The 26235-nt window shown below is 40.1% G+C and overlaps 1 protein-coding gene across 2 annotated transcripts in view; it reads right to left on the bottom strand.

Moving 5' to 3' along the window:
• Positions 1-732: 732 nt before the first annotated feature.
• The window catches only part of LOC147344830 (cytochrome P450 3A24-like), a 55248-nt gene continuing 29745 nt past the window's right edge, over positions 733-26235 (bottom strand). The window contains exons 9-14 of one of the 2 annotated variants that reach the window (XM_086374071.1): positions 13140-13267; positions 12028-12094; positions 8525-8685; positions 5630-5856; positions 3235-3397; positions 733-941 (exon numbers count right to left, since the gene is read on the bottom strand). In XM_086374071.1, coding sequence (XP_086230197.1) covers positions 846-941; positions 3235-3397; positions 5630-5856; positions 8525-8685; positions 12028-12094; positions 13140-13267 — 842 coding nt within the window. In that variant the 3' untranslated portion in view covers positions 733-845. Of the gene's footprint in view, positions 942-3234; positions 3398-5629; positions 5857-8524; positions 8686-12027; positions 12095-13139; positions 13268-17905; positions 18049-26235 lie in introns of those variants that run through there. The other variant, XM_086374072.1, reaches the window with a different exon arrangement.

Genomic DNA, 26235 nt, shown 5'->3' with positions numbered 1-26235 from the left:
TTCCAATACTCTTGGACTTCCCTTGTGGCTCAGCTGGTAAAGAATCTGCCTGCAACGTGGGAGACCTGGGTTCGATCTCTGGGTTGGGAAGATCCCCTGGAGAAGGGAAAGGCTACCCACTCCAGTGTTCTGGCCTGGAGAATTCCATGAACTGTGTAGTCCATGGGGTCACAAAGAGTTGGACACGACTGAGCAACTTTCACTTTCATACTTTCTAAGAAATGGGCAATACACTGGAATAATTCTTACCTATGTAATATAACAAACAGCAGTTTTGAAAAAGGCCCCACCCACCAGGAATTGTGACGGCCGTGTTTAGTCACTGGCTCTCTCTGATTCAGTTGTACACATTCCCCCTAAAGTGTAGGATGGTATCCTAACACTTTTGTAAAGAGATGTTTATGGAGTTCCTCAATAGAATATTAGATTTGAAATATATAAAATAAAACTTGTGATATATTAAAACACGTCAGAACTTTAGTCACCACAATAATTCTTGTTTTCGTTAATTAGCTGATAAAACTGTTGAGACACTTTCTTTCTTGATTGTTGCTCTGAAGGAGTAGATGTTACTAACTGGGGGTGGGTGGAGATGGTCCTTTGAGAATCAGATAAGCTGAGTGTACGTATCTGGCCCTCATTAGTCACCTCTTTCATGTTACACAATATATAACACCACACAGACACTGAGAAAGTGAAACAAATGTGCAGATACCCTAGTCATCCAGCAAGTGCAATAGATGAAGGCCGTCTTTATTTCTGAGTTTTATCACAAAGTAAATCAAGTCCCCTGAAACTGTGGGACACAGCTCCTTGAAGAACAAAGCCCAGGTCCTTAGGGGAAGTCAAGCTCCACTTATGGTCTCATCTCTGAGCACAACCTTCAGAACAATGGGTTTTTCCGGTCTTAAAAGTCCTTGACTTTTTATTTTCAAGGGGATCTGCAACAGTTAAGAGAACCAATGAATGAAGCACCACCACCAAGAGAAGCAAAATAGGCAAGACACATTACAGACAATAATGCTTTACAACCACATACAAGCTACTTTTAGCATTGTGTATCTTTGTTTTTTTTTAAACTACCAATTCAATGTGTTTAAAAGCTATAGGGATGGACAGGCTGTCAATGTTTCCTTGATTAAACTGTAACAGTTTATGGCTTTCAGAAAATTGGTCTATTTAACTATTGTTATAAAATATATGGGCATAAAGTCATTTCTATTACTCACTATTCACTTTTAAAAGTTGTTTTAATTCCTCTTTTACTGAGATATAAATGATTAATGGTAAAAAACATTTGACTTACATATATGTGAAATTACTACCACAATAAGTTTAGTTAACATCCACCACTCATAAGAGATAGAAAAGGAAAAAATACTGTTTTCCTCTTTTGAGCATTTTTAGGATCTACTCTCTTCTACTATATAAAAATGTCAACTATAAGCATCAAGTTTTATATGATATCCCTGTACTTATTTATCTATAATCAGAAGTTTGTACCTTTCGATCACTTGCATCCAGTTTCTTTTCTTTATCTTTGATTCTCTGTACTTATTCTGTAAGTTCTGTCAAGACTGGATAGTGAAAGCATTCACCCATCATTCTTGCACAAAATATTATTTGAGCACTATGCCTATGAAGCATTTTGCCTGTTTTTTAAAACATGCCCTGGTTCCAAGTGCAGGGCAAATGGTGAACTTCTGAAGACCTACAGTGGTTTGTCTGAGATTTTTAGCCCTGTTCTCACCCAGTCACTCCTTCTGGGTTGGGGGAACCAACAGAGTGACCTTCTAACCTCAGTTGACTGAAGGACAAGCAAGGAGCTGTGGAGGGAGAAGCCCCAGCCCATGGGGTACTGGGTGGAGCTTGCAGCGGCATCTGCCCTTCCCAGGCGTGCCCGAGGCCCCCTTTCTCTCAGGGCTGAGTCCGCTGTGTGTGCACACTTACAGGACGCCCACACAGATGCCTGCAAGTAAAATGGAAACATCTTTATCCTCCTCTTCCCTGAGAAAACTACTCAAAGGGAGGAGCTGCTTATTAAATGTACGACTCCTAGAAATAAGCCTTATTTTAGGGCCATGCTTGAGATGAATCAATGCCAACTGTTCTGTGTGCTCCTCAGAGAGTGATTCCAGGTCTTTCTATAACTGCAACAAATTGTTTTTTTAAACTTTCAAGTGGTATGTATTTCCCCTGCAGGTAGACACACATAAAACAAGCAAGAACACAGATGACATTTGATAAATTTTTAAAATTCAAACTGTTCCAAATTTGCGAGTCACTCCTTAAACATTTGCCCGATGACGTCAAGGCACCACTGGGCGTTTATGGAAGGAATAAATGAGGGGATAGAGTTAAAGACCTTTTAAGGTACAAGGAAACAAAGAAACCAAACTGGTTGGTTCAGTGACAAAGTATTGTCAGGTGGTAGGACCCGTGACGCCAGCCTGTGGTACCTGTAAACACAGCAGAGGGGAGAGTGGGCTCTGGCCTGGATGGGGAGGCTGCATGGAGGGGCTCAGGACTGAACTGGAACTTGAAGGGGGAGAATGGACTGTAGGGTGGACAGGAAGGACATACAGTCATTCTGAGAATGTAAAGGGAGCCCAGCTGGATGGCAGCAGGATTCCTGGCAGGTGAGGGGCTGTCGGAGCCCTTCCCATCCAGCAGAAATGTTTTCACTCAGGGATCACTGTGGCTGCACAGGAGAATCAGTGGGGGTGCTCTCGACACCACACTCTGGGGAAATTATTTTAGAGAGTCTGAGATGACCTCAGCATCGGGATATTTCTCCCCAGTAATTTCTTTATATAAATAGTGGCTGAGAATCACTGTCAGGAGAGCTTCTGTAAGTTCCCATGGAGAAGGGCATCACTGAAAAGTCATGACATGGTCATCACTGCTCTCATGACTTTGTACAACATTTTCCTTCCTTCTAGTGGATGTGACACCAAATTTAAAAGTTGCTCAAATTCACTGGACTTTGTGTAGTCATGTCGTGCTAACTGCCTTGACTCTAGATGACTTTACAGTTGGGTCTTTATGAAGCCACAGACTTAGCCCTCCAGGGATGAAAGACAGTTAAAGGTCACAGGTGGATTCAGACAGATTCTCTTTCTAGTAAGCTAAATTATTATTTGAATAGATCACAACCTTATAAACACAGAGAGATAAACCTCAGTTAAAAAATTCACAATAAAATATTACTTATGCAAATAATGAACTGCTAACCTGTGTTTCTTTACAAGGTTTGAAGGAGAAGTTCTGCAGGACTCTGACAACAGCAAGTTTCATGTTCATGATAGCAAACCTCATGCCAATGCAATTTCGGGGTCCAGTTCCAAAAGGCAGGTAGACGTAAGGATTTATGCTGTCCTTGTTCTTCTTACTGAACCTGAATCCACAACAGTAGATGAAACAAGTGAATGAAACAGAAAAGTCACAGGAATTCCAGGTCTGAAGTTTTAACTTAAACCCTCAACCAGTAGCATAAGGGAGACTCCTGTGGGTGGGTGACTAAATCCTGCTGTGGTGATTTTGCTGTGAGAAAGGTAAGCCCCAGGGCCTTCCCATTCCCCGGACCCCACAGGAGCTTTCAGTCCTGGTGAGCAGATGAGATGAAGGCTGTTTAAAGAAAATGTATCTTTAAATATGAAATTTACATTCAGGGTGGTGAGATGCTCACGCTCTGAAAGGCAGTTAGGAAATGAGACTGGTTGAAGGAAGAGTGGGTTCCTGCCTCCACGAACACTTACATTGGTCATGTGTTCAGAGACAAAGGAAGCAGGGAAAATGTCTCTAAATATTTCAGTTGTTAGTTTTCTATTGTTTTCTCTTTGCTTCCTCTTGTGTGGGTATGTCTCTCTCCCACACACAGAGGTTGCTGAGGTCAGTAGACTGATGAGGGCATGTGACTCAACTCTACTCTGGGTCAATCACGGATTTCCTTGTCTGTTCCACAAACCGATAAAGTCCTTGATGGCTAGACCTCTGCTTTATTCAAATTTGACTCCTCAAATTTGGATTTGGACAAGTGATAATGACACTGTGGTTGTATATATTTTAAAGAGTCCCTATTATACAAAATATTCTGGAAGAATACACTAAACATGATTCATAAAACTTGTGCCTATAAACTATACTGTGTATATGTCAAAACTCTTTATAATTGGCTTTAACATTTGGATTTCTCACTCCCTCGACCAGACCCTGACACACACAGGTGAGCACTAACTCTCTGGTTGACGGCTGAGTGAATCAAAGGGAAGTACAGTGAGTGGTCTCTGGTTTTAGGTTTCTGACGCTGCAGGAGGGGAAGTTGTTGAGCTTGAGGCAGACACAGAAGTTCCCCAGTCCAGAACAGAGGACTTGGTGGACTCTGACTCTTCCTTCAACAATGCTACGGGTACAGGTTATGCTAGTACTAGGGACAAAAGGTGAACGAGACACAGTCCCTGCTGTCAGGGAGCTTATGGTCAGGAGCTCATAAAATGCTAGATCCCAGATAGTACCCTAAAATATTCAATCCAAATTTTGTTCACCATAAAATAAATGGGAGAGCATCAATTATTTCCAGAATCCCATCTGTGCTCAAAGCAGAACCTGTCTCTGAATTCCCAGAAGACAATGGTTAACCTCTCCAACGGGGGTGTCTAGATGTCTAGAGAGGACTTCTTTTTGGAAGGTCAAAAAACATGGAGGCAAAAGGGAGCTGGCCCAGGTCTACAGCCACAGACAGAACCAGGCCACCTATGTCTCCTCCATCCTCACTGAGGCTGCTGGAACCACCTGGGATGAGACCACTAGGTCCTCAGCCTACATCCCAAAATAATAATGGAGGAAACAGCAGCCAATGTTTAAAGAAATGGAAATGTGGGAACGTTAGTGACGAATTCAAAGAGCTAAAGAGAACAGACAGAAAGACTTAAAGGAAATAAAAACCAATACACCTAAAATAATACAGCTGTTAAGTAAATTATAGCAGGTGTAACAATCATATATATATATATTAAAAACACAGAATTCCATTTATACTTTACTGTTAAATATAGTAAGCAATTGAAAAATAAAACTATATATAATGTCATTCTAAGTTTGAACAATCTGTATATGCATAGAAAAACGTCCTCAGGACTTACATTGCACTATTAATGAGGCCTATCTTAGGCTATTGGACTTCCCTGATGGCTCAGGGGTAAAGTATCCACCTGGCAATGCAGGAGACATGGGTTTGATCCCTGGGTTGGGAACATCCCCTGGAGAAGAAAATAGCAATCCACTCCAGTCTTCTTGCATGGAAAATCCCATGGACAGAGGAGACTGGTGGGCTACAGTTCATGAGGTCACAAAGAGTCGGAAATGACTTAGTGACTAAACAACAAAAAAGCTTAAGGTTTTAGGAATGCACACAACTAAAATTTTCTGGTTTTTTTTTTTTTTTTAGTTTATGGTTGGTAAAATTTTTAATCAAATAATATCATTCTTGGAAAAAGCAAAGACATTTAACAATAAAAAGATGTAAAATAAAATGATTTTATAGTCACATATTTGTCACCCACAATGAGAGTCATCAGAATACGCTCTGAGCAACAGGATGAGAAGGGGCCCCTTCCCTGGGCTCTTGTACCTTTCAGGACGGAACTCCTCAGGCTCTGGCCAGAGCTGTGGGTCTTTGTGAAGCACAGAGATTGGCACCGTCACTATTGTCCCTTTGGGAATGGACACCCCATGGATTTCCACATCCTTCTTACAGAACCTCTCAAGTCTAACAGCAATAGGAAACATTCTGAGAGTCTCATTCACCACCATGTCAAGATACTCCATCTGTGCCAGGACATCATAGGTCGGAGGGGCCTGGGAAGAAAGAAATAGATTTTGATAAATTAAGATATCAGATCAACCTTCAACTCCATCTATGTAGACCTACTGAAATGTTAGGAGCTCCAGGGAATAATTTAAATTGGTAAAGGATCCTAGCATTTGTATACATTACTATCATGTCCTTTGACCTCTCAATGCCCATTGAGATGAAACACCACAGGTTATCAAGGAGTGTATTTTCTCTCTTATGAAAACATGACCGACAGACTAGGACTCTTACTCTTAAGTGAAAAAGTCCAAAGTCAGTGTTTCTTTTTCTTTTCACTTTTTTTTACAACAGTCTCACAAGATTTTATTTTATTTTTTTAAAAGAATAGATGGAATTTTGTTTACAAAGAATCTGAAAACAAGGTTCAGTTCAGAGGGTCAGGAGACATGAGCTGGTCAGGGATTGCTTGACAGGGAACCATAGAACTTAGTTTTTTTATTCTTTTAATTGAAATATAGTTGCTGCAGTTCAGTTGCTCAGTCGTGTCTGACTCTTTTCGACCCCACGGACTGCAGCCTGCCAGGCTTCCCTGTCCATCACCAACTGAGGCCACACAACTGTACCAAGGCAAGAGCGTGTAAAAGAGCAAATCCCCGATTCTCAGTTGAAGACTCCTGACTGCTCATTCTCTTCATCACACATATACAGTCTGGAAACAATATATGAAAACTCTATAAATAATTTGGGGAGAAACAAGTTCCTTTCTAAACCAAATCTGCAAATGAAGAGTAAGATTGGGAACACAATTTCAGATGCAGGGAGGTTACAAGAGGATCAGAACCCCACCGTGTGCTGCTAGAAGGGTCTCTTATTTTCCCTGCAGGTGTGACCCTAAGGCCTGAAGGTCTAAACAAGCCATTGCAGCCCCAGGGTCCAGGTCTCCACACACCACAAAGAACTCCAGTTTGTGCTAAGATTTGAAACCACTGGGGGTGATACATGGCTGTCACGTGGGGTTATATTTAAGGAGCAACATTATAGAGGGTAAGAGTGGCTCAGGAGCCAACACCCTGGATCACAGCTTGACTAGATCACCACCATGTACACGAGTAGTGTCTGGAAGTATTTCATCTCCCTGTAGCTCAGGTTTCTCATATGTTACATGGAGACAGATGGAGCTGACCCTCCATAGGGTTGTGTGGCAGAGACACTCACTGCTCACCCAGCATCCATGTCGGCCCCATGAATCCCATCCCACTTGAGGTTATGGCCAAATCATCCTTGCCAACAGGCTGTGAACTGAGGTGATTATATCAGTTCAGAGACAAATCAGTTGAAAACCCAGTAAATAACTCTCGAGTTCCTTATTCCACAGAAGACAAGAAGGCCTCATGTTCCTGACGAGGCAATTACAACATGGTGGAGGCTCTGAGTCAGTTTTCCTGAGTGACTCTGAAGCAGAGCTGTCCACTCCATCCCCCACTAGCAGTCCATGTTCAGCGTGTACACATGGGTGATGGAAAACTGTGCTAGGAAAGCCCCTGAGATCCCAGGCTTGTCTGTTACCGAGGCATAAGCTAGCCTCTCCTGACTCATAAAGAATTTCTTGAAAACTAAATGCATTTATAAGTAGAAAGTATTTAGAACAGACATATAAAGTAAGAAGCACATATCAGCCAATAGTACTAGTATTATAAGTATTCTTTTTAAAAATTTTTAAATTTTAATTGGAGGCTAATTACTTTACAATATTGTGGTGGTTTTTGCCATATATTCACATGAATCAGCCGTGGGTGTAAAGGAGAGAATGCAATGCCTTAGCTAGCCTTGGTCTGTTAGTGACCTTTCAATCTTCTTGTAATCAAAAGATTCCCAATATGGGGTTTACCAGAGAAGAAATATTATCTCTAATTTCTGCAGGCCCTACAAAGTATTTGAAGGACCTAGGATTTGAAAGGTCATAAGACTTGTCCGAAACCAGTCAGGTCTCATACTCATGTCCTCTGTTTCCTACCATATATCCTTTCTTGTACAGCAGGCTTCACCTAGTCTAAAGTTTACACAGGGCAGTAGAATGAATTAATGGTCCCAATTCTCCACCATTTCCTCTGTCCATTCCCTTCGCCATTAACTCTGTGGTGCCCTCCCATTCTGACTCAGGTTGGTCAGGTGGCTCACTTTGAACCTCTGGAATATTCACCAAATGTAATGCTACCAGAGTTTTGAAAGTCACCCATGGGATTAGGCCTCTTGCTCATGACATCTACCACCGCCTCGAGAAGCAGACATGTGGAGATTGAGACACGTGAGGAGCATGTGTGGAGCTGAGTCAGTCCAACCGCTTATCTAAGGCCAGTCTAGATCAGCCAACACCCAGACCACAGCAAGTCCAGCCAATATCAATAGATAAATATGCAGACACCGTGAACTTGGGCAAACTCTAGGAGATAGTGAGGCACAGGGAGGCCTGGTGTGCTACAGTCCACGGAGTCGCAAAGAGTCCAAAATGACTTAGCGACAGAACAACAACAAATGCAGACACCAGAGAAATAAGTGCTTACTGTTAGTTTGGATTCTTTTCCACTGCACCACCTGGGAATGGAGGTAAATGATTTGATGCTTATGCTTTGGGCAAAACCTCCTGAGAAGAGGAGAGAAGACAATCATGCGAAGGCTTCACCTTCCCCCCTCTCTCCAGGTATCATCACTCACCTTATTGGGGAAAGTCGCGTCAATCTCCTCCTGCAGCTTCTGCTGGACATCAGGGTGAGTGGCCAATTCATATATAATGAAGGAAAGAGAAGTGCTAGTGGTCTCATAGCCACCAAAAATAAAGATAATACTCTGGGCCATGAGTTCTTGGTCAGACAGAGCTAAAAAGAAAGTCAAGACATTTTAGGTAAAGCATGGCAATGTAAAAATCACAGTTTAGATGATGAGACATTCCAGTGAAACTCCCAAACCCCTAGGGGAAATCAGGTAAAAGTAATTTAGAGTCAAACTGAGAGCGATTTCCACTCTGTGTCTGCCTCACAGAGCCAAGAAAAAGCCAAGAATTGTCTTAATTGAGTTTTTCCCAGGTCTATACTATTCTTGGCCCTCTGTTCCTGGCAATTTCACGCCCCCACCAACACAGCTGGGTATTTCAAGAGATAGCACTTCTAACTTTACAGTGTTATCAGCATGTCCCTTAGAGAGCTGTAAAAGAACTTTAGCTCCAAGTAAAATGGAGCAGCATTCCCTTCTAGAATATTTTAAATTATTCTAGTTAAGGTTCAGCTTGATTTAAGAGATTTATGATACTAAGGCTATATGATAGGGGAAATTGAATTATATTTTATCAAAACATTTCCAGGAACATGAGAGTACAATACTGGGCTACAGTTAAACTCTTGCTACTAAAAGAGTGGTCCATGGACCAGCAGCATGAGCAGGATCCAGAAGCCTAATACAAATTCAAAACTATGGAAACAACACATGAACTTTCGTGAGACGTGGAGATGTATGTGAACAACGTAGCCTGAGAGGCATGGATTATGCCCTTGAGAGGCATCAGGTAATACAAGACCTGGGGCACAAGCCTTCAAGGGGTGATAGAGATATGTATAGAAGCTACAGAAATCAACAAAAAGCTTAAAGAGTTGTGATGATCCTAGTCTAATCAGTGACATTAAAATAGCAGAAGAAAGAATGTGTGCATATAAGGACATAGGCCAGTGTGAAATATAGAAAAATTAGGTCCAGGGAGTAGAATTAGCAATGCTGATTCAACTCTGGCCTGAAGGTCATCCTCTCAGTGTACATCCCCCCTTTCTGCTCTTCTTTATTCTTACCAAACAGCCCTGTGATTATACACTGGTCTCCATTTTTATTTTCTCCCAAGAGATCAAGCATGCTCAGGCTCTCAGCTATTTGATGGGACTGAAGTAGGATCTTTGTTACTTAGAGCACTCAACTCAACGTGGTACCTGCCCCAACCAACTGACTAACAATAAAAGCAATATAAAATGAGTGTAATAAAGATTTAGACAGTTCTAGTTCCCCAATGATGTTATGTGTGATGTTATCGTGGATAAATTCAACCATCAAATTCATTCCCCAGTTAGCATAAACCACAAAATACTCAAAGTTTAGAGTTGTGCTGTCTAACATATGAGTCTTCAAGTTTTAATTAATTAAAATTAAATACAACTTATCATTCAGGTTACAGTAGCACTAGTCACATGTCATGGGACTTCCCTGGTGGCTCAGATAGTAAAGCATCTGCCTACAATGCGGGAGACCCAGGTTCAGTCCCTGGGTTGGGAGGATCTCCTGGGGAAGGAAATGGCAACCCAATCCAGTATTCTTGCCTGGAAAATCCCATGGATGGAGGATCCTGGTAGGCTACAGTCCATGGGTCACAAAGAATCGGACACAACTGAGTGACTTCACATTCACTCACTCAGTGTCATGTCAGAGACTTATGTCTAGTGATTACTATATTGAACAGAGCAGATATCGAATATTTCCTTCATCACAGAACATTGTATTGAATAATGTACTTGGAAAAATGATAAATGATAATAATAGATAGATAGAAGTAGTGTACACACAGGAATAGACATATTGAGAATGGGCTGGAATCAGTTTATCCCTGCTTTCAAGAACCAACTTTATAAAATTAATAATTTTGTGAGGTTATCACAAGTTATCACAAATTTTGTGAAGTTATCAATCCATTGGTAGCTTCAAATTAATCATATATGAGTATTCATGTCATGGAATTAAAACACACCAGGGTCTTTTTGTTTGAGAGAGAGCATGTTTATATCAGTGATTTGAGGTAGATACAGAAATCTTTTTTATTTTTACACCTGGGTAAAAGTAGTTAATGTTCTGAAAGTTGTCCACTGATGATCTAGAAGCAAAGAAACCCTAGTAGCAATGAGCATTTCGAGAGCCCAAATTTTGGGTTCTAAATACCATTTCTCACTAAATGGAACCAGAACTTCTTAGAGAAATGGCTGATTCCAGGGGAAATAGAAGAGAAAGCTAGGATGCCTTGCATTAGGAAGTGAGGAAGTTCTTGGAAAATGATAAGTGAAAAGGATACAGGATACTGTGTATACCACAGTGGTGACACACATCATTATACATTTATCAAAACCCATAGAATGTACAATACCAAGATTGGACCCAGGTGTGAACTATTGTCTTTGGGTGATAATAATGTATCAGTGTAGGTTCATTGATTATAACAAGTGTATCACTCCAGTATGGACTTGAGATATTGAGGAAGGCTATATGTAGGTGGGGGCAGAATGCATATTGAGAAACCCTGTACTCTTCAATTAAGATTTTTAATTTCTGCCCAAAAAATGGCCTATTGAAAACATTTTTTCAGGAGAAAAAAGTAATACATATATAGGAGCCCACTTGAAAGGGCTCCAGTGTACAAACCTGAGAGAACTTGAGAATCAAAATGAAGAGTGATGTGACACAGTAAGTTAGCTATTCATGAGATATACTGATATAAATAAATAAATGACTGGGGGAGAATGGAGAGCTCTCCCTATGAAAGAACATCAGCTCATAAATACAGAATAATGATGGGTTTAGAAGGGCATGTTTTAATCATCATAGTAACAATGGTTTCAACCAAAAGCCATCCATGAATGGGTGACATCCATGAATGTCCAGTGGGTGACAACTTGAAGAGGAATAGAATATTTACAGTTTCAAAGTCTTTTCCCAGAAATTACGTGTTAATAACAAAGGGGAAAAAATTATACTTTACAGTAGAGTAAGCTGGTGAAAACAGGTTTAAAAGTGTTCCAAGTTAAGGTCACCAACACTGGGGCAATGTGCCCCCTGATGAATGAAGGGATGAAGCCTTGATGCAAATATTCAGACAGAGGTTCTGACTTGGTGGGTCTAGAGGAGCCTGAGAACTGATATTGGAACCAAGCTCCCCAGAGGTTCAGCTGTAGTGATCCACATCATAACTGACTTCTGGGCATGACATCCTTGTTATCCTTGTCCTTCGAGCTCTGAACAAAGTTGTGCCTGCAAACTTCTAGGAAGTACCACGGTCTATTCTTTCTTTCTGCACGTGTCTTTCTTCAACTTGACCTAAATTCCCATCTGCCTGGAAAACTTCCTGCACATTTTCAGAACTGCCCCCTACCTCTGCGTCTCCCCACTGTGGCCCCTCTGAAGCTCTCCTTGGTTACCTTTATGATTGTCTGTTTCTTTGGAATTCTGGGAGTTAATCATCAGCTGAAGAAAGTCCACACGCGGCTGTAAGCAGAAAGAATTTCTATGAAAGAAAGTTACTTGTGAAGTCATAGACAAATCAGCAGTGCAGTATTTAACCTCTTTCCTGAGAGTATGGCCCCTTATAGAGCAGAAGTCTGACTAGTATTGCCTGAGTCCTCAGTGAACTAACATTCACCTACAGACCTTGGAGAACATGATGTTTCCCAGAGAGAAACCTGCCATCATGTCAGCGCTTTTTGGTCCTCACTCTTTCTGATCTTTTGTTTCTCTGGCTTTTGAAACAGCTTCCTTGCCAAAGAGTTGCCTGCTGTCTCTCCTGTCACACCTGTTTGTTCAGGAGAAAGTCCATAACTTGGATCCTTTTTTTCCTTCCAATTTTAATTCCTAATGAATTACCACACAAATTAATCTCCTCACAGGTGCAAAGTACATTGGCAGCTGTTATTGAAGCATCTTCAAGGCCTTGACCCTTTTCAGTGACATCCTGGGTACAAAACCCTCTGCTCCCCTGACCTGCAGACAAGCTTGTGTCTCAGGCCTCATGGAAGCGAAGGTGGGTTAACCAGCTTGCAGCCTCATGGCCCAGAAAAGACCCCTGCCCATGCCAGACTAGGAGAGGGCTGCAATTTAACACAGAAGTCACTCCACCAACTGACTGATGAGGCTTTTCATTGCGCAATCTATAAAATAGGAGTCTTGGAAACAAAGTGGATTCTTTACCAGTATAACATTGAGGAAATTATAATATCAGTAAAATCATTTTTAAACTAATTCTTATCCTTTAACAGTTTATTGAATGGAAGTGATAAAGCTTTTATCTCAACAATGCTTATGCAATGACATATGAGTATGCATTCCTACTATTAAATTTAAACATCACTCTCTGGCTCATTTTCTTATTTCTTTCCCAACCTCCACAATGATATATTAATAACTCCCCAGTTCTAAAATCTATACTTCTCTACCTATCTTTTTAAAACTGCCGAGAAGTACACAAATCATATGTGTGGAGGTAAATACATTTTCAAAAAGTGAACACCCTCATGTAACCACCACCAGATTTTACCTTTTGAGTATCTTTGAGGCGACTTTCTTTTATCTTTTTTACAGATGTTGTCAAAAAATTCACAGCACTTTTTGGAAATATGCTGATATTTAATACTTCAAAGATTGGGGTAAGGAATGGAAAGAGTACTGAAGAGAAAACATAAAAGAAAAGCACAGTAAAAAATCAAAATTTACACAGGAAGTATAATTACACAGGAAGTATAATTTGCTCTATCAGAGAAAGATATCAGAATCATTCCCACTGTGACCTTTGCTCAGACTTCCAAGCCAGTGACTGAGCAAAACCAAGTCCACTTATGGAGTCTTCACTATAGTAGTGAAATCAGTAGTCCCCTCTGCCTTTTGGAATGATCAAGGAAACAGAATTATATTCCTTAACTTGGTAGTTTTTTATCTATTTGATTAGAGTCTCTTTGGATAAACCACAATAGTCTGCTACTCTAATTAACCATTTCATTCAAACAACAATTCAAGATAGAAATAAAACAGTATGTGCCTTTCAATCATAATGGAATTAAATTAAAAATCAATAACAAAAATTGGGAAATTCACAAATAATGGAAATTAAACAATACACTCCTAAATAACCAATGAGCTGTATACTATATCAAAAATGAAACCAGGAATTACTTTGAAATAAAGAAAAATGAAACTATTACTTACCAAAATGAATGGAATATAGGAAAAACATTGGTCATGGAAAAGTTTAAGGCTATAAATGTATACTTTTATAAAGAACAAAGATCTCAAATCATGAACTTAACTTTCCACCCTAACTCACTGAAAAAAGAAGAGCAAACTCAACCTAAATCTAGACTAAAGAAGAAAGTAATAAAGACAAGAAGATAAATGGATAAGAAAGCTGTGGTACATATACACAATGGAGTATTACCCAGCCATTAAAGAGAACACATTTGAATCAGTTCTAATGAGGTGGATGAAACTGGAGCCTATTATACAGAGTGAAGTAAGCCAGAAAGAAAAACACCAATACAGTATACTAACACATATATATGGAATTTAGAAAGATGGTAACGACAACCCTGTATGCAAGACAGCAAAAGAGACACAGATGTACAGAACAGTCTTTTGGACTCTGTGGGAGAGGAGGGGGGGATGATTTGGGAGAATGGCATGGAAACATGTATAATACCATATAAGAAATGAATTGCCAGTCCAGGTTCGATGCAGGATACCGGAGGCTTGGGGCTGGTGCACTGGGATGACCCAGAGGGATGGTATGGGGAGGGAGGTCGGGGGGGGGGGGTTCAGGATGGGGAACACATGTACACCCGTGGCGGATGCATGTTGATGTATGGCAAAACCAATACAATATTGTAAAGTAAAAAAAAAAAAAAAAAGACAAGAGCATAAACTAATGAAATAGAGACAATAAGCAAATTTGGAAAACTCAGCAGTGCCCACAGGACTGGAAAAGGTCAGTTTTCATCCCAATCCCAAAGAAAGGCAATGCCAAAGAATGCTCAAACTACCACACAATTGCACTCATCTCACACGCTAGTAAAGTAATGCTCAAAATTCTCCAAGCCAGGCTTCAGCAATACGTGAACTGTGAACTTCCTGATGTTCAAGCTGGTTTTAGAAAAGGCAGAGGAACCAGAGATCAAACTGCCCACATCCACTGGATCATGGAAAAAGCAAGAGAGTTCCGGTAAAACATCTATTTCTGCTCTATTGACTATGCAAAGCCTTTGACTGTGTGGATCACAATAAACTGTGGAAAATTCTGAAAGAGATGGGAATACCAGACCACCTGACCTGCCTCTTGAGAAACCTATATGTAGGTCAGGAAGCAACAGTTAGAATTGGACATAGAACAACAGACTGGTTCCAAATAGGAAAAGGAGTACGTCAAGGCTGTATATTGTCACCCTGCTTATTTAACTTCTATGCAGAGTACATCATGAGAAACGCTGGGCTGGAAGAAGCACAAGCTGGAATCAAGGTTGCGGGGAGAAATATCAATAACCTCAGATATGCAGATGACACCACCCTTATGGCAGAAGTGAAGAGGAACTAAAAAGCCTCTTGATGAAAGTGAAAGAAGAGAGTGAAAAAGTTGGCTTAAAGCTCAACATTCAGAAAACGAAGATCATGGCATCTGGTCCCATCACTTCATGGGAAATAGATTGGGAAACAGTGGAAACAGTGTCAGACTTGATTTTGGGGGCCTCCAAAATCCCTGAAGATGGTGATTGCAGCCATGAAATTAAAAGACACTTACTCCTGGGAAGGAAAGTTATGACAAACCTAGACAGCATATTAAAAAGCAGAGATATTACTTTGCCAACAAAGGTCCATCTAGTCAAGGCTATGGTTTTTCCATTGGTTATGGATGGATGTGAGAGTTGGACTGTGAAGAAAGCTGAGCTCCAAAGAATTGATGCTTTTTAACTGTGGTGTTGGAGAAGACTCTTGCAAGTCCCTTGGACTGCAAGGAGATCCAGCCAGTGCATCCCTAAAGGAGATCAGTCCTGGGTGTTCATTGCAAGGACTGACGCTAAAGCTGAAACTCCAATACTTTGGCCACCTCATGCGAAGGAAGAGTTGACTCATTGGAAAAGACCCTGATGCTGGGAGGGATTGGGGGCAGGAGGAGAAGGGGACGACAGAGGATGAGATGGCTGGATGACATCACTGACTCGATGGATGTGAATCTGAGTGAACTCCGGGAGTTGGTGATGGACAGGGAGGCCTGGTGTGCTGGGATTCATGTGGTCGCAGTCAGGCACAACCGAGGGACTGAACTGAAGAACAATAGAGAAAATCAATGAAACCAAAAGCTGATTATTTGAAAAGAACTTTTAAGCTAGTGAAGTGAAAGTTGCTCTGTCGTGTCTGACTCTTTGCAACCCAATGAACTATACAGTTCATGGAATTCTCCAGGCCAGAATACTGGAATGGGTAGCCTTTCCCTTCTCCAAGGGATTTTCCCAACTTAGGGATCGATCCCAGGTCTCCCGCATTGCAGGCAGATTCTTTACCAGCTGAGCCACAAGGAAAGCCCAAGAATACTGGACTGGGTAGCCCAACCCATTCTCCAGTGGATCTTCCCAACTCAGGAATTGAACCAGGATTTCCTGCATTGCAGGCTGATTCTATACCATCTGAGCTCTCAGGGAAGCCCTTTTAAGCTAGATTGACAAAAAAATAAAATAAAAAGAGAGAGAGAGAAAACTCAAATTTGTAGCAATAAAATGGAAGAGGAGAGATTACTGGTGACATTAAAAGTGAGAAAGATATAAAGGAATATTAGGAACAAGGTTCACCAATAAATTAGATAACTTAGAGGAAGTGCACAAATTCCTTAAAAGATGTGAAGTACAGAAACTAATTCAAAAAGAAAGAGACAATCTGAATTTTTCTTTTTTTTTTTTTTTTGGTCTCTTTTTTTTAAATTTTATTTTATTTTTAAACTTTACATAATTGTATTAGTTTTGCCAAATATCAAAATGAATCCACCACAGGTTAAAAATTATTAAATAGGAAGGTTGATTCCTCCACATCCATTCTTCTTTCTCAAGATTGCTTTGACTATTCAGGGTCTTTTGTGTTTCCATAAAAATTGTGAAATTATTTGTTCTAGTTCTGTGAAAAATATCATTGGTAGTTTGATAGGGATTGCATTGAATCTATAGATTTCTTTGGGTTCAGTTCAGTTCAGTTCAGTTGCTCAGTCGTGTCCAACTCTGCGACCCCATGAATCGCAGCATGCCAGGCCTCCCGGTCCATCACCAACTCCCGGAGTTCACTCAAACTCTTGTCCATTGAGTCAGTGATGCCATCCAGCCATCTCATCCTCTGTCGTCCCCTTCTCCTCCTGCCCCCAATCCCTCCCAGCATCAGGGTCTTTTCCAATGAGTCAACTCTTCCTTCGCATGAGGTGGCCAAAGTATTGGAGTTTCAGCTTTAGCGTCAGTCCTTGCAATGAACACCCAGGACTGATCTCCTTTAGGGATGCACTGGCTGGATCTCCTTGCAGTCCAAGGGACTTGCAAGAGTCTTCTCCAACACCACAGTTAAAAAGCATCAATTCTTTGGAGCTCAGCTTTCTTCACAGTCCAACTCTCACATCCATCCATAACCAATGGAAAAACCATAGCCTTGACTAGATGGACCTTTGTTGGCAAAGTAATATCTCTGCTTTTTAATATGCTGTCTAGGTTTGTCATAACTTTCCTTCCCAGGAGTAAGTGTCTTTTAATTTCATGGCTGCAATCACCATCTTCAGGGATTTTGGAGGCCCCCAAAATCAAGTCTGACACTGTTTCCACTGTTTCCCAATCTATTTCCCATGAAGTGATGGGACCAGATGCCATGATCTTCGTTTTCTGAATGTTGAGCTTTAAGCCAACTTTTTCACTCTCTTCTTTCACTTTCATCAAGAGGCTTTTTAGTTCCTCTTCACTTCTGCCATAAGGGTGGTGTCATCTGCATATCTGAGGTTATTGATATTTCTCCCCGCAACCTTGATTCCAGCTTGTGCTTCTTCCAGCCCAGCGTTTCTCATGATGTACTCTGCATAGAAGTTAAATAAGCAGGGTGACAATATACAGCCTTGACGTACTCCTTTTCCTATTTGGAACCAGTCTGTTGTTCTATGTCCAATTCTAACTGTTGCTTCCTGACCTACATATAGGTTTCTCAAGAGGCAGGTCAGGTGGTCTGGTATTCCCATCTCTTTCAGAATTTTCCACAGTTTATTGTGATCCACACAGTCAAAGGCTTTGCATAGTCAATAGAGCAGAAATAGATGTTTTACCGGAACTCTCTTGCTTTTTCCATGATCCAGTGGATGTGGGCAGTTTGATCTCTGGTTCCTCTGTCTTTTCTAAAACCAGCTTGAACATCAGGAAGTTCACGGTTCACGTATTGCTGAAGCCTGGCTTGGAGAATTTTTTATTTTATTTTATTTTTAAACTTTACATAATTGTATTAGTTTTGCCAAATATCAAAATGAATCTGCCACAGGTATACATGTGTTCCCCATCCTGAACCCTCCTCCCTCCTCCCTCCCCATACCATCCCTCTGGGTCATCCCAGTGCACTAGCCCCAAGCTTCCAGTATCGTGCATCGAACCTGGACTGGCGTCTCGTTTCATACATGATATTTTACATGTTTCAATGCCATTCTCCCAAATCTTCCCACCCTCTCCCTCTCCCACAGAGTCCATAAGACTGTTCTATACATCAGTGTCTCTTTTGCTGTCTTGTACACAGGGTTATTGTTACCATCTTTCTAAATTCCTTATATATGCATTATTATACTGTATTGGTGTTTTTCCTTCTGGCTTACTTCACTCTGTATAATAGGCTCCAGTTTCATCCACCTCATTAGAACTGATTCAAATGTTTTCTTTTTAATGGCTGAGTAATACTCCATTGTGTATATGTACCATAGCTTTCTTATCCATTCATCAGCTGATGGATATCTAGGTTGCTTCCATGTCCTGGCTATTATAAACAGTGCTGCGATGAACACTGGGGTACATGTGTCTCTTTCCCTTCTGGTTTCCTCAGTGTGTATGCCCAGAAAAATAAATGACCCAATCAAAAAATGGGCCAAAGAACTAAATAGACATTTCTCCAAAGAAGACATACAGATGGCTAACAAACACATGAAAAGATGCTCAACATCACTTATTATCAGAGAAATGCAAATCAAAACCACTATGAGGTACCATTTCACACCAGTCAGAATGGCTGTGATCCAAAAGTCTACAAGCAATAAATGCTGGAGAGGGTGTGGAGAAAAGGGAACCCTCTTACACTGTTGGTGGGAATGCAAACTAGTACAGCCACTATGGAGAACAGTGTGGAGATTCCTTAAAAAACTGGAAATAGAACTGCCTTATGATCCAGCAACCCCACTGCTGGGCATACACACTGAGGAAACCAGAAGGGAAAGAGACACGTGTACCCCAATGTTCATTGCAGCACTGTTTATAATAGCCAAGACATGGAAGCAACCTAGATGTCCATCAACAGATGAATAGATAAGAAAGCTGTGGTACATATACACAATGGAGTATTACTCAGCCATGAAAAAGAATACATTTGAATCAGTTCTAATGAGGTGGATGAAACTGGAGCCTATTATACAGAGTGAAGTAAGCCAGAAGGAAAAACATAAATACAGTATACTAATGCATATATATGGAATTTAGAAAGATGGTAACAATAACCCGGTGTATGAGACAGCAAAAGAGACACTGATGTATAGAACAGTCTTATGGACTCTGTGGGAGAGGGAGAGGGTGGGAAGATTTGGGAGAATGGCAATGAAACATGTAAAATATCATGTAGGAAAAGAGTTGCCAGTCCAGGTTCGATGCACGATGCTGGATGCTTGGGGCTGGTGCACTGGGACGGCCCAGAGGGATGGTATGGGGAGGGAGGAGGGAGGAGGGTTCGGGATGGGGAACACATGTATACCTGTGGCGGATTCATTTTGATATTTGGCAAAACTAATACAATTATGTAAAGTTTAAAAATAAAATAAAATTAGAAAAAAAAAATGGGCCAAAGAACTAAATAGACATTTCTCCAAAGAAGACATACAGATGGCTAACAAACACATGAAAAGATGCTCAACATCACTTATTATCAGAGAAATGCAAATCAAAACCACTATGAGGTACCATTTCACACCAGTCAGAATGGCTGTGATCCAAAAGTCTACAAGCAATAAATGCTGGAGAGGGTGTGGAGAAAAGGGAACCCTCTTATACTGTTGGTGGGAATGCAAACTAGTACAGCCACTATGGAGAACAGTGTGGAGATTCCTTAAAAAACTGGAAATAGAAACGGCTTGGAGAATTTTGAGCATTACTTTACTAGCGTGTGAGATGAGTGCAATTGTGCAGTAGTTTGAGCATTCTTTAGGTAGTATACTCATTTTTACTATACTGATTCTTGTAATCCAAGAACACGGTATATTTCTCCCTCTATTTGTGTCATCTTGGATTTCTTTCATCAGTGTTTAAAAAAAATTTTTTTTACTTCAGCTGTCTCTGATTTTATTTTTTTAATATAAATATATATTTTAATTGGAGGCTAATTACTTTACAATATTGTATTGTTTTGCCATACATTGACATGAATCCACCACGGGTGTACATGTGTTCCCATCCTGAACTCCCCTCCCACCTCCCTCCCCATCCCATCCCTCTGGGTCATCCCAGTGCACCAGCTCCAAGCATCCTGTATCATACATCGAACCTGGACTGGCGATTCATTTCACATATGATAATATACATGTTTCCATGCCATTCTCCCAAATCATCCTACCCTTGCCCTCTCCCACAGAGTCCAAAAGACTGTTCTATACATCTGTGTCTCTTTTGCTGTCTCACATACAGGGTTATTGTTACCATCTTTCTAAATTCCATATATATGCATTATTATACTGTATTGGTGTTTTTCTTTCTGACTTACTTCACTCTGTATAATAGGCTCCAGTTTCATCCACCTTATTAGAACTGATTCAAATGTATTCTTTTTAATGGCTGAGTAATACTCCATTGTGTATATGTACCACAGCTTTCTTATCCATTCATCTGCTGATGGACATCTAGGTTGCTTCCATGTCCTGGCTATTATAAACAGTGCTGCAGTGAACATTGGGGTACATGTGTCTCTTTCATTTCTGGTTTCCTCAGTGTGTATGCCTAGCAGTGGGATTGCTGGGCCATATGGCAGTTCTATTTCCACTTTTTAAAGGAATCTCCACATTGTTCTCCATAGTGGCTGTACTAGTTTGCATTCCCACCAACAGTATAAGAGGGTTCCCTTTTCTCCACATCCTCTCCAGAATTTATTGCTTGTTGACTTTTGGATCGCAGCCATTCTGACTGGTGTGAAATGGTACCTCATAGTGGTTTTGATTTGCATTTCTCTGATAATGAGTGATGTTGAGCATCTTTTCAACATCATCAGTGTTTTATAGTTTTCTGTATACAGGACTTTTGTTTCTTTAGGTAAATTTATTCCTAACTATTTTATTCTTTTTGATGCAAGATGAATGGGATTGTTTCCTTAATTTCCCTTTCTGATTTTTCATTGTTAATATATAGGAATGCAAGGGATTTCTGTGAATTAACTTTATATCCTGAGACTTTACTATATTCATTTCTGGTGGCATCTTTAGGGTTTTGTATGTAGAGGATCATGTCATCTGCAAACAGTGTGAATTTTACTTCTTATTTTCCCACCTGGATTCCTTTTATTTCTTTTTCTTCTCTGATTGCTACGGCTAGGACTTCCAAAACTGTGTTGAATAGTGGTGGTGAAAATAGAGACCCTTGTCTTGTTCCTGATTTTAGAGGAAATGCTTTCAAAGGAATCTTGAGGAAGAAGAATGGAACTGGAGGAATCAACCTTCCTGACTTCAGACTATACTGAAAGAAGGTGAGAGTATTAGTTGCTCAGTCCTGTCCAACTTTTTGTGGCCCCATGGTGTATAGTTTTTCTAGGCTTCTCTGTCCATGGGATTCTCCAGGCAAGAATACTGGAGTGGGTTACCATTTCTTTCACCAGGGGATCTTCCAAACCCAGGAACTGAACCCAGGTCTCCTGCATTGTATGCAGAGTCTTTCCTGTCTAAGCCACCAGAGAAGACTATACTACAAAGCTATAGTCATCAAGACAGTATGGTACTGGCACAAAGACAGAAATCAATGTAGGTCAATGGAACAAATTAGAAAGTCCAGAGGAACATCCATGTACCTATGGACAACTTATCTTTGACAAAGGAGGCAAAAATATACCATGGAAAAAAGACAATCTCTTCAACAACTGGTGGTGGGAAAACTGGTTCACTATGTGTAAAAGAATGAAACTAGAGCACTTTCTGACACCATACACAAAAATAAACTCAAAATGTATGAAAGGCCTAAATATAAGACCAGAAACTATAAGTAGAGGAAAACAAAGGCAGAACACTCTCTGACATAAATCACTCCAAGATCTGCTATGACTGGCCCTCTAAGAGTAATGGAAATAAAAACAAAAATTAACAAATAGAACTTAATTAAACTTAAAAACTTTTGCAAAATGAAGGAAACTATAATGAAGGTGAAAAGACAGCCCTCAGAATGGGAGAATATAATAAAAACAAATGAAGCAACTGACAAATAATTAATCTCCAAAATATATAAGCAGCTCATGCAGCTCAATATCAGGAAAATGAAGAACCCAATCAAAAACTGGGCAAAAGACCTAAACAGACATTTATCCAAAGAAGACATACAGATGGCTAATAAAACATGAAAGGATGTTGAACTTCACTCATTATTAGAGAACTGTAAATCAAAACCACAATGAGGTATCATCTCACACCAGTCAGAATATCCATTATCAAAAAGTCTACAAACAATAAAGCTGGAGAGGGTGTGGAGAAAAGGAAACTCTCATAAACTGTTGATGTGAATGCAAACTGGTACAGCCACTATGGAGAACAGTGTGGAGATTCCTTTAAAAACTGAAAATAGAATTGCCATACCACCCAGCAGTCCCACTGCTGGGCATACACCCTGAGGAAACCAGAACTGAAAGAGACACATGTACCCCCATGTTCATGGCAGCACTATTTATAATAGCTAGGACAGGGAAACAACCTAGATGTCTGTCAGCAGAGAATGGATAAGGAAATTATGGTACATATACACAATTGAATATTACTTACTATAAAAATAAATGCATTTGAGTCAGTTATAATGAGGTGGATGATCCTGGAACCTATTATACAAAGTGAAATAAGTCAGAAAGAGAAAGAAAAATACTGTATACTAATGCATATATATGGAATTTAGAAAGAAGGTACTGACAGTTCTACATGCAGGGCAGCAAAGGAGACAGATATAAAGAAGAGACTTTTGGACCAAGTGGGAGAAGGCAAGGGTGGGATGATTTGAGAGAATAGCACTGAAACATGTGCATTATCATATGTAAAATAGATGACCAGTGCAAGTTCGATGCATGAATCAGGGCACCCAAAGGTGGTGCTCTGGTATAACCCAAAAGGATAGGGTGTGGAGAGGTGTAGAAGGAAGATTCAGTATGGGGTGGACACATATATACCCGTGGCCAATTCATGTTGATGGATGACAAAAACCTCACAATACTGTAAAGTAATTATCCTCCAATTAAAATTAATTAATTAATTGGAAAAAATATTAAACAGAAACTACTCAAAAAGAAATAGACAATGTGAATAGACCTATAAGAAATACAAAGTTTCATCTGATAATCAAGAAACTACCCACAATTTGACAATGAAAAGCTCAGGCGCAGATGGTTTCAATGCTGAATACTACTCAAATAATTAAAGAATTAATATCAATTTTTCACTAACTCATCCAACAAATAGAAGATGACAGAATACTTTGAAGGTCATTCTTCAGAATCAGTATTAACTTGGTGTGAGAAACAGAGTAAGATAGTAGAGGAAAAAAAAAAACAAAACTACAGATCAATGTGTCTTATGACCATGGATACACAGATCCTCAAGGGAATACTAGCAAACTGAATCTACTAATATATACAAAGATGTATACATCATATATAAGTACACTTTATCCCAGGAATGCAAGGTTACATAATATGCCATTTCAACAGAGAAAAAAACAATGACCACACAATTATCTAATATGTGCATAAGAACCATGTGACAAAAATCCAATACACACTTGTGATTTTAAAAACTCTCAGAAAACAGGAACAGAAGGGTCTTTCATCAACCTGATAAAAGGAATCTATGAAAAACCCATAGTTAACAACTTACGCAAACCCATGCTACTGCTAAGTCACTTCAGTCGTGTCCAACTCTGTGCGACCCCACAGACGGCAGCCCACCAGGCTCCCCTGTCCCTGGGATTCTCAAGGCAAGAACACCGGAGTGGGTTGCCATTTCCTTCTCCAATGCATGAAAGTGAAAATTGAAAGTGAAGTTGCTCAGTCGTATCTGACTCTTAGCGACCCCACGGACTGCAGCCCACCAGGCTCCTCCGTCCATGGGATTTTCCACACGAGAGTTCTGGAGTGGAGTGCCATTGCCTTCTCCAACGTAAACCCATAGATAACACTAATACTTAACAGTGAAAAACTGGATGATTTCTCTAACATTAAGAATAAGACAAGGAAGCCTTTTTCACCACTTCTACTCAAAACTGTACCTGACATTCTAACCAAAAGAATTAATCAAGAAAATTAAAGAAAACATATCCATATAGGAAATGAAGACTAAAATTCTATCATCAGATAACATGATCTTGTACACAGTGAATCCTAAGGAAGTCACTAAAAACCTATTAGAACTAATAAACAAGTTCAGTCAGGTTTCAAGATACAAGATCAAAATACAAAATCAATTGTATTTCTTTACATTGCAAAAAATAATCTGAAAGTCACATTGAAAAAACACTCAATTTATAATAACATCAAAAAGAATAGAATAAGTAGGAATTAAATAAAAGATGTAAAATTTACACTCTAAAGAGCACAAAACCTTGTTGAACTAAATTAAAGAAAACGTAAGTAAATGAAAAACATGCCATGATCGTGAATCAGAACATTTACACTGTCAAGATGGCAAATCGACTGATATAAGGCATTTCCTTTCAGGACTCTAGCTGACCTCTTTGAAGAAATTGACTATCTTAGATTAAATTCATATGAAATTGCAAGGGGCTCAGAGAAGACAAAACATTCCTGAAAAAAATAATAAAGTTATAAAGACTCACATTTCCTGATTTTAAGACTTATCATAAAGTGACATTAATCAAGGCAAAGTGGTTCTGGCCTAAGGATGGATATACAGATTCATGGAACAGAGTTTTGAGTGCAGAAATATGCCCACATGCCTATGGTCAACTGAACACTGAAACTGTTTCCAAGACCACTCAATGGAGACAAAACAGTCTTTTCAATAAGTGGTGCTGAGACAACAGGATAGCTATAGGCAAATTACACCAGGAGTATTGATTTAAGTAATAACTGAAATTTGTACCTTTTGACCACCATCGTCCAATTCTATCTCCCAAACCCTATCTTTGGTAGTCAAAACTCTGACATCATTTTTCTATGAGTTCAGATTTCTTCCTTTGATTCAACATGTAAGTGTTTGTTTTTCTCTGTCTGACTTATCTCACTAAGCATAATTGCCAGGAGCCAGCACGGGAGTCCCCACCCATAACAAGGTTATGTGGGAGAGTTCTGGAGGGCAAGGCGAGCCAGAACTTGAGGGGTGCCCCTCTGGGCCTGCCTGAGCGTCTACCCTAAAACCAGAGTCTGCCTGCTTTACTGCTTTGTGCTCTCACCTACACCTCTGACTTTACGGGGGGCTGTCCCCCACCACCATCTCTCTCTCCGAAAAAGAGTTAACTTACAGCTCCAGTTAATAAAGTTCCTGGGTGTGACAAGAGTGTTTTAGTTCACAAACCCCTCAGATGGCTCTCTAACTTGCCTGACAGGTTTACCCAGACTCCTACAGCTATGCATACAATTGTTTACAGTCTCCCAGCCACGAGAGGCACGGGAAGCTTAAGATATTCAAATAGTATAGAGCCTCTCGGAAAGTTAGAAATTGTCAGAATAGAACTAGTAGAAGATTTTATTGTTGAGCCAATGCTTGCTGCCAAGTTTCCACATCCCCTGTATTGTATCCTTGGAAGTGTATTAATTAATATAGTTGGTATGTAGAAAACATAAGTAGTGGCCTTGGTGTTAACAACTTTAGACCCTTAAGGTAATAAATTCTTTCCTTTGTTGTAAATCCATTGCACCTTTGCCCTATAGGAATGCAACTTTATCTAACACCTTCGGAGGATGGCGCCAACTTTAAAATAATTACTCTTAGAGAAAATAAGTCTTATGGTTGACAAACCTTTGTCAGAGTCATAAAATGTTAACAGGCCTTCTGGACAGAGGATGATGTAAATCACCTAAACCATTTGTATATGATAAATTTACAGAAAAGAAAGCCTGGTCTCAATAAGGATCAAAGACTGCTGATTTTGCATGATTTCACATCTCCTATTATCCTCTATGTGGAACTTAGGGTATAAAAGCCCCTG

Source organism: Bos grunniens, chromosome 25 (genome assembly GCF_055505025.1).
Source record: "Bos grunniens cultivar Pamir isolate PY7600 chromosome 25, Bosgru_T2T1.0, whole genome shotgun sequence".
Classification (NCBI taxonomy): Eukaryota; Metazoa; Chordata; class Mammalia; order Artiodactyla; family Bovidae; genus Bos; species Bos grunniens.
This window is presented reverse-complemented; position numbering and strand designations above follow the sequence as displayed.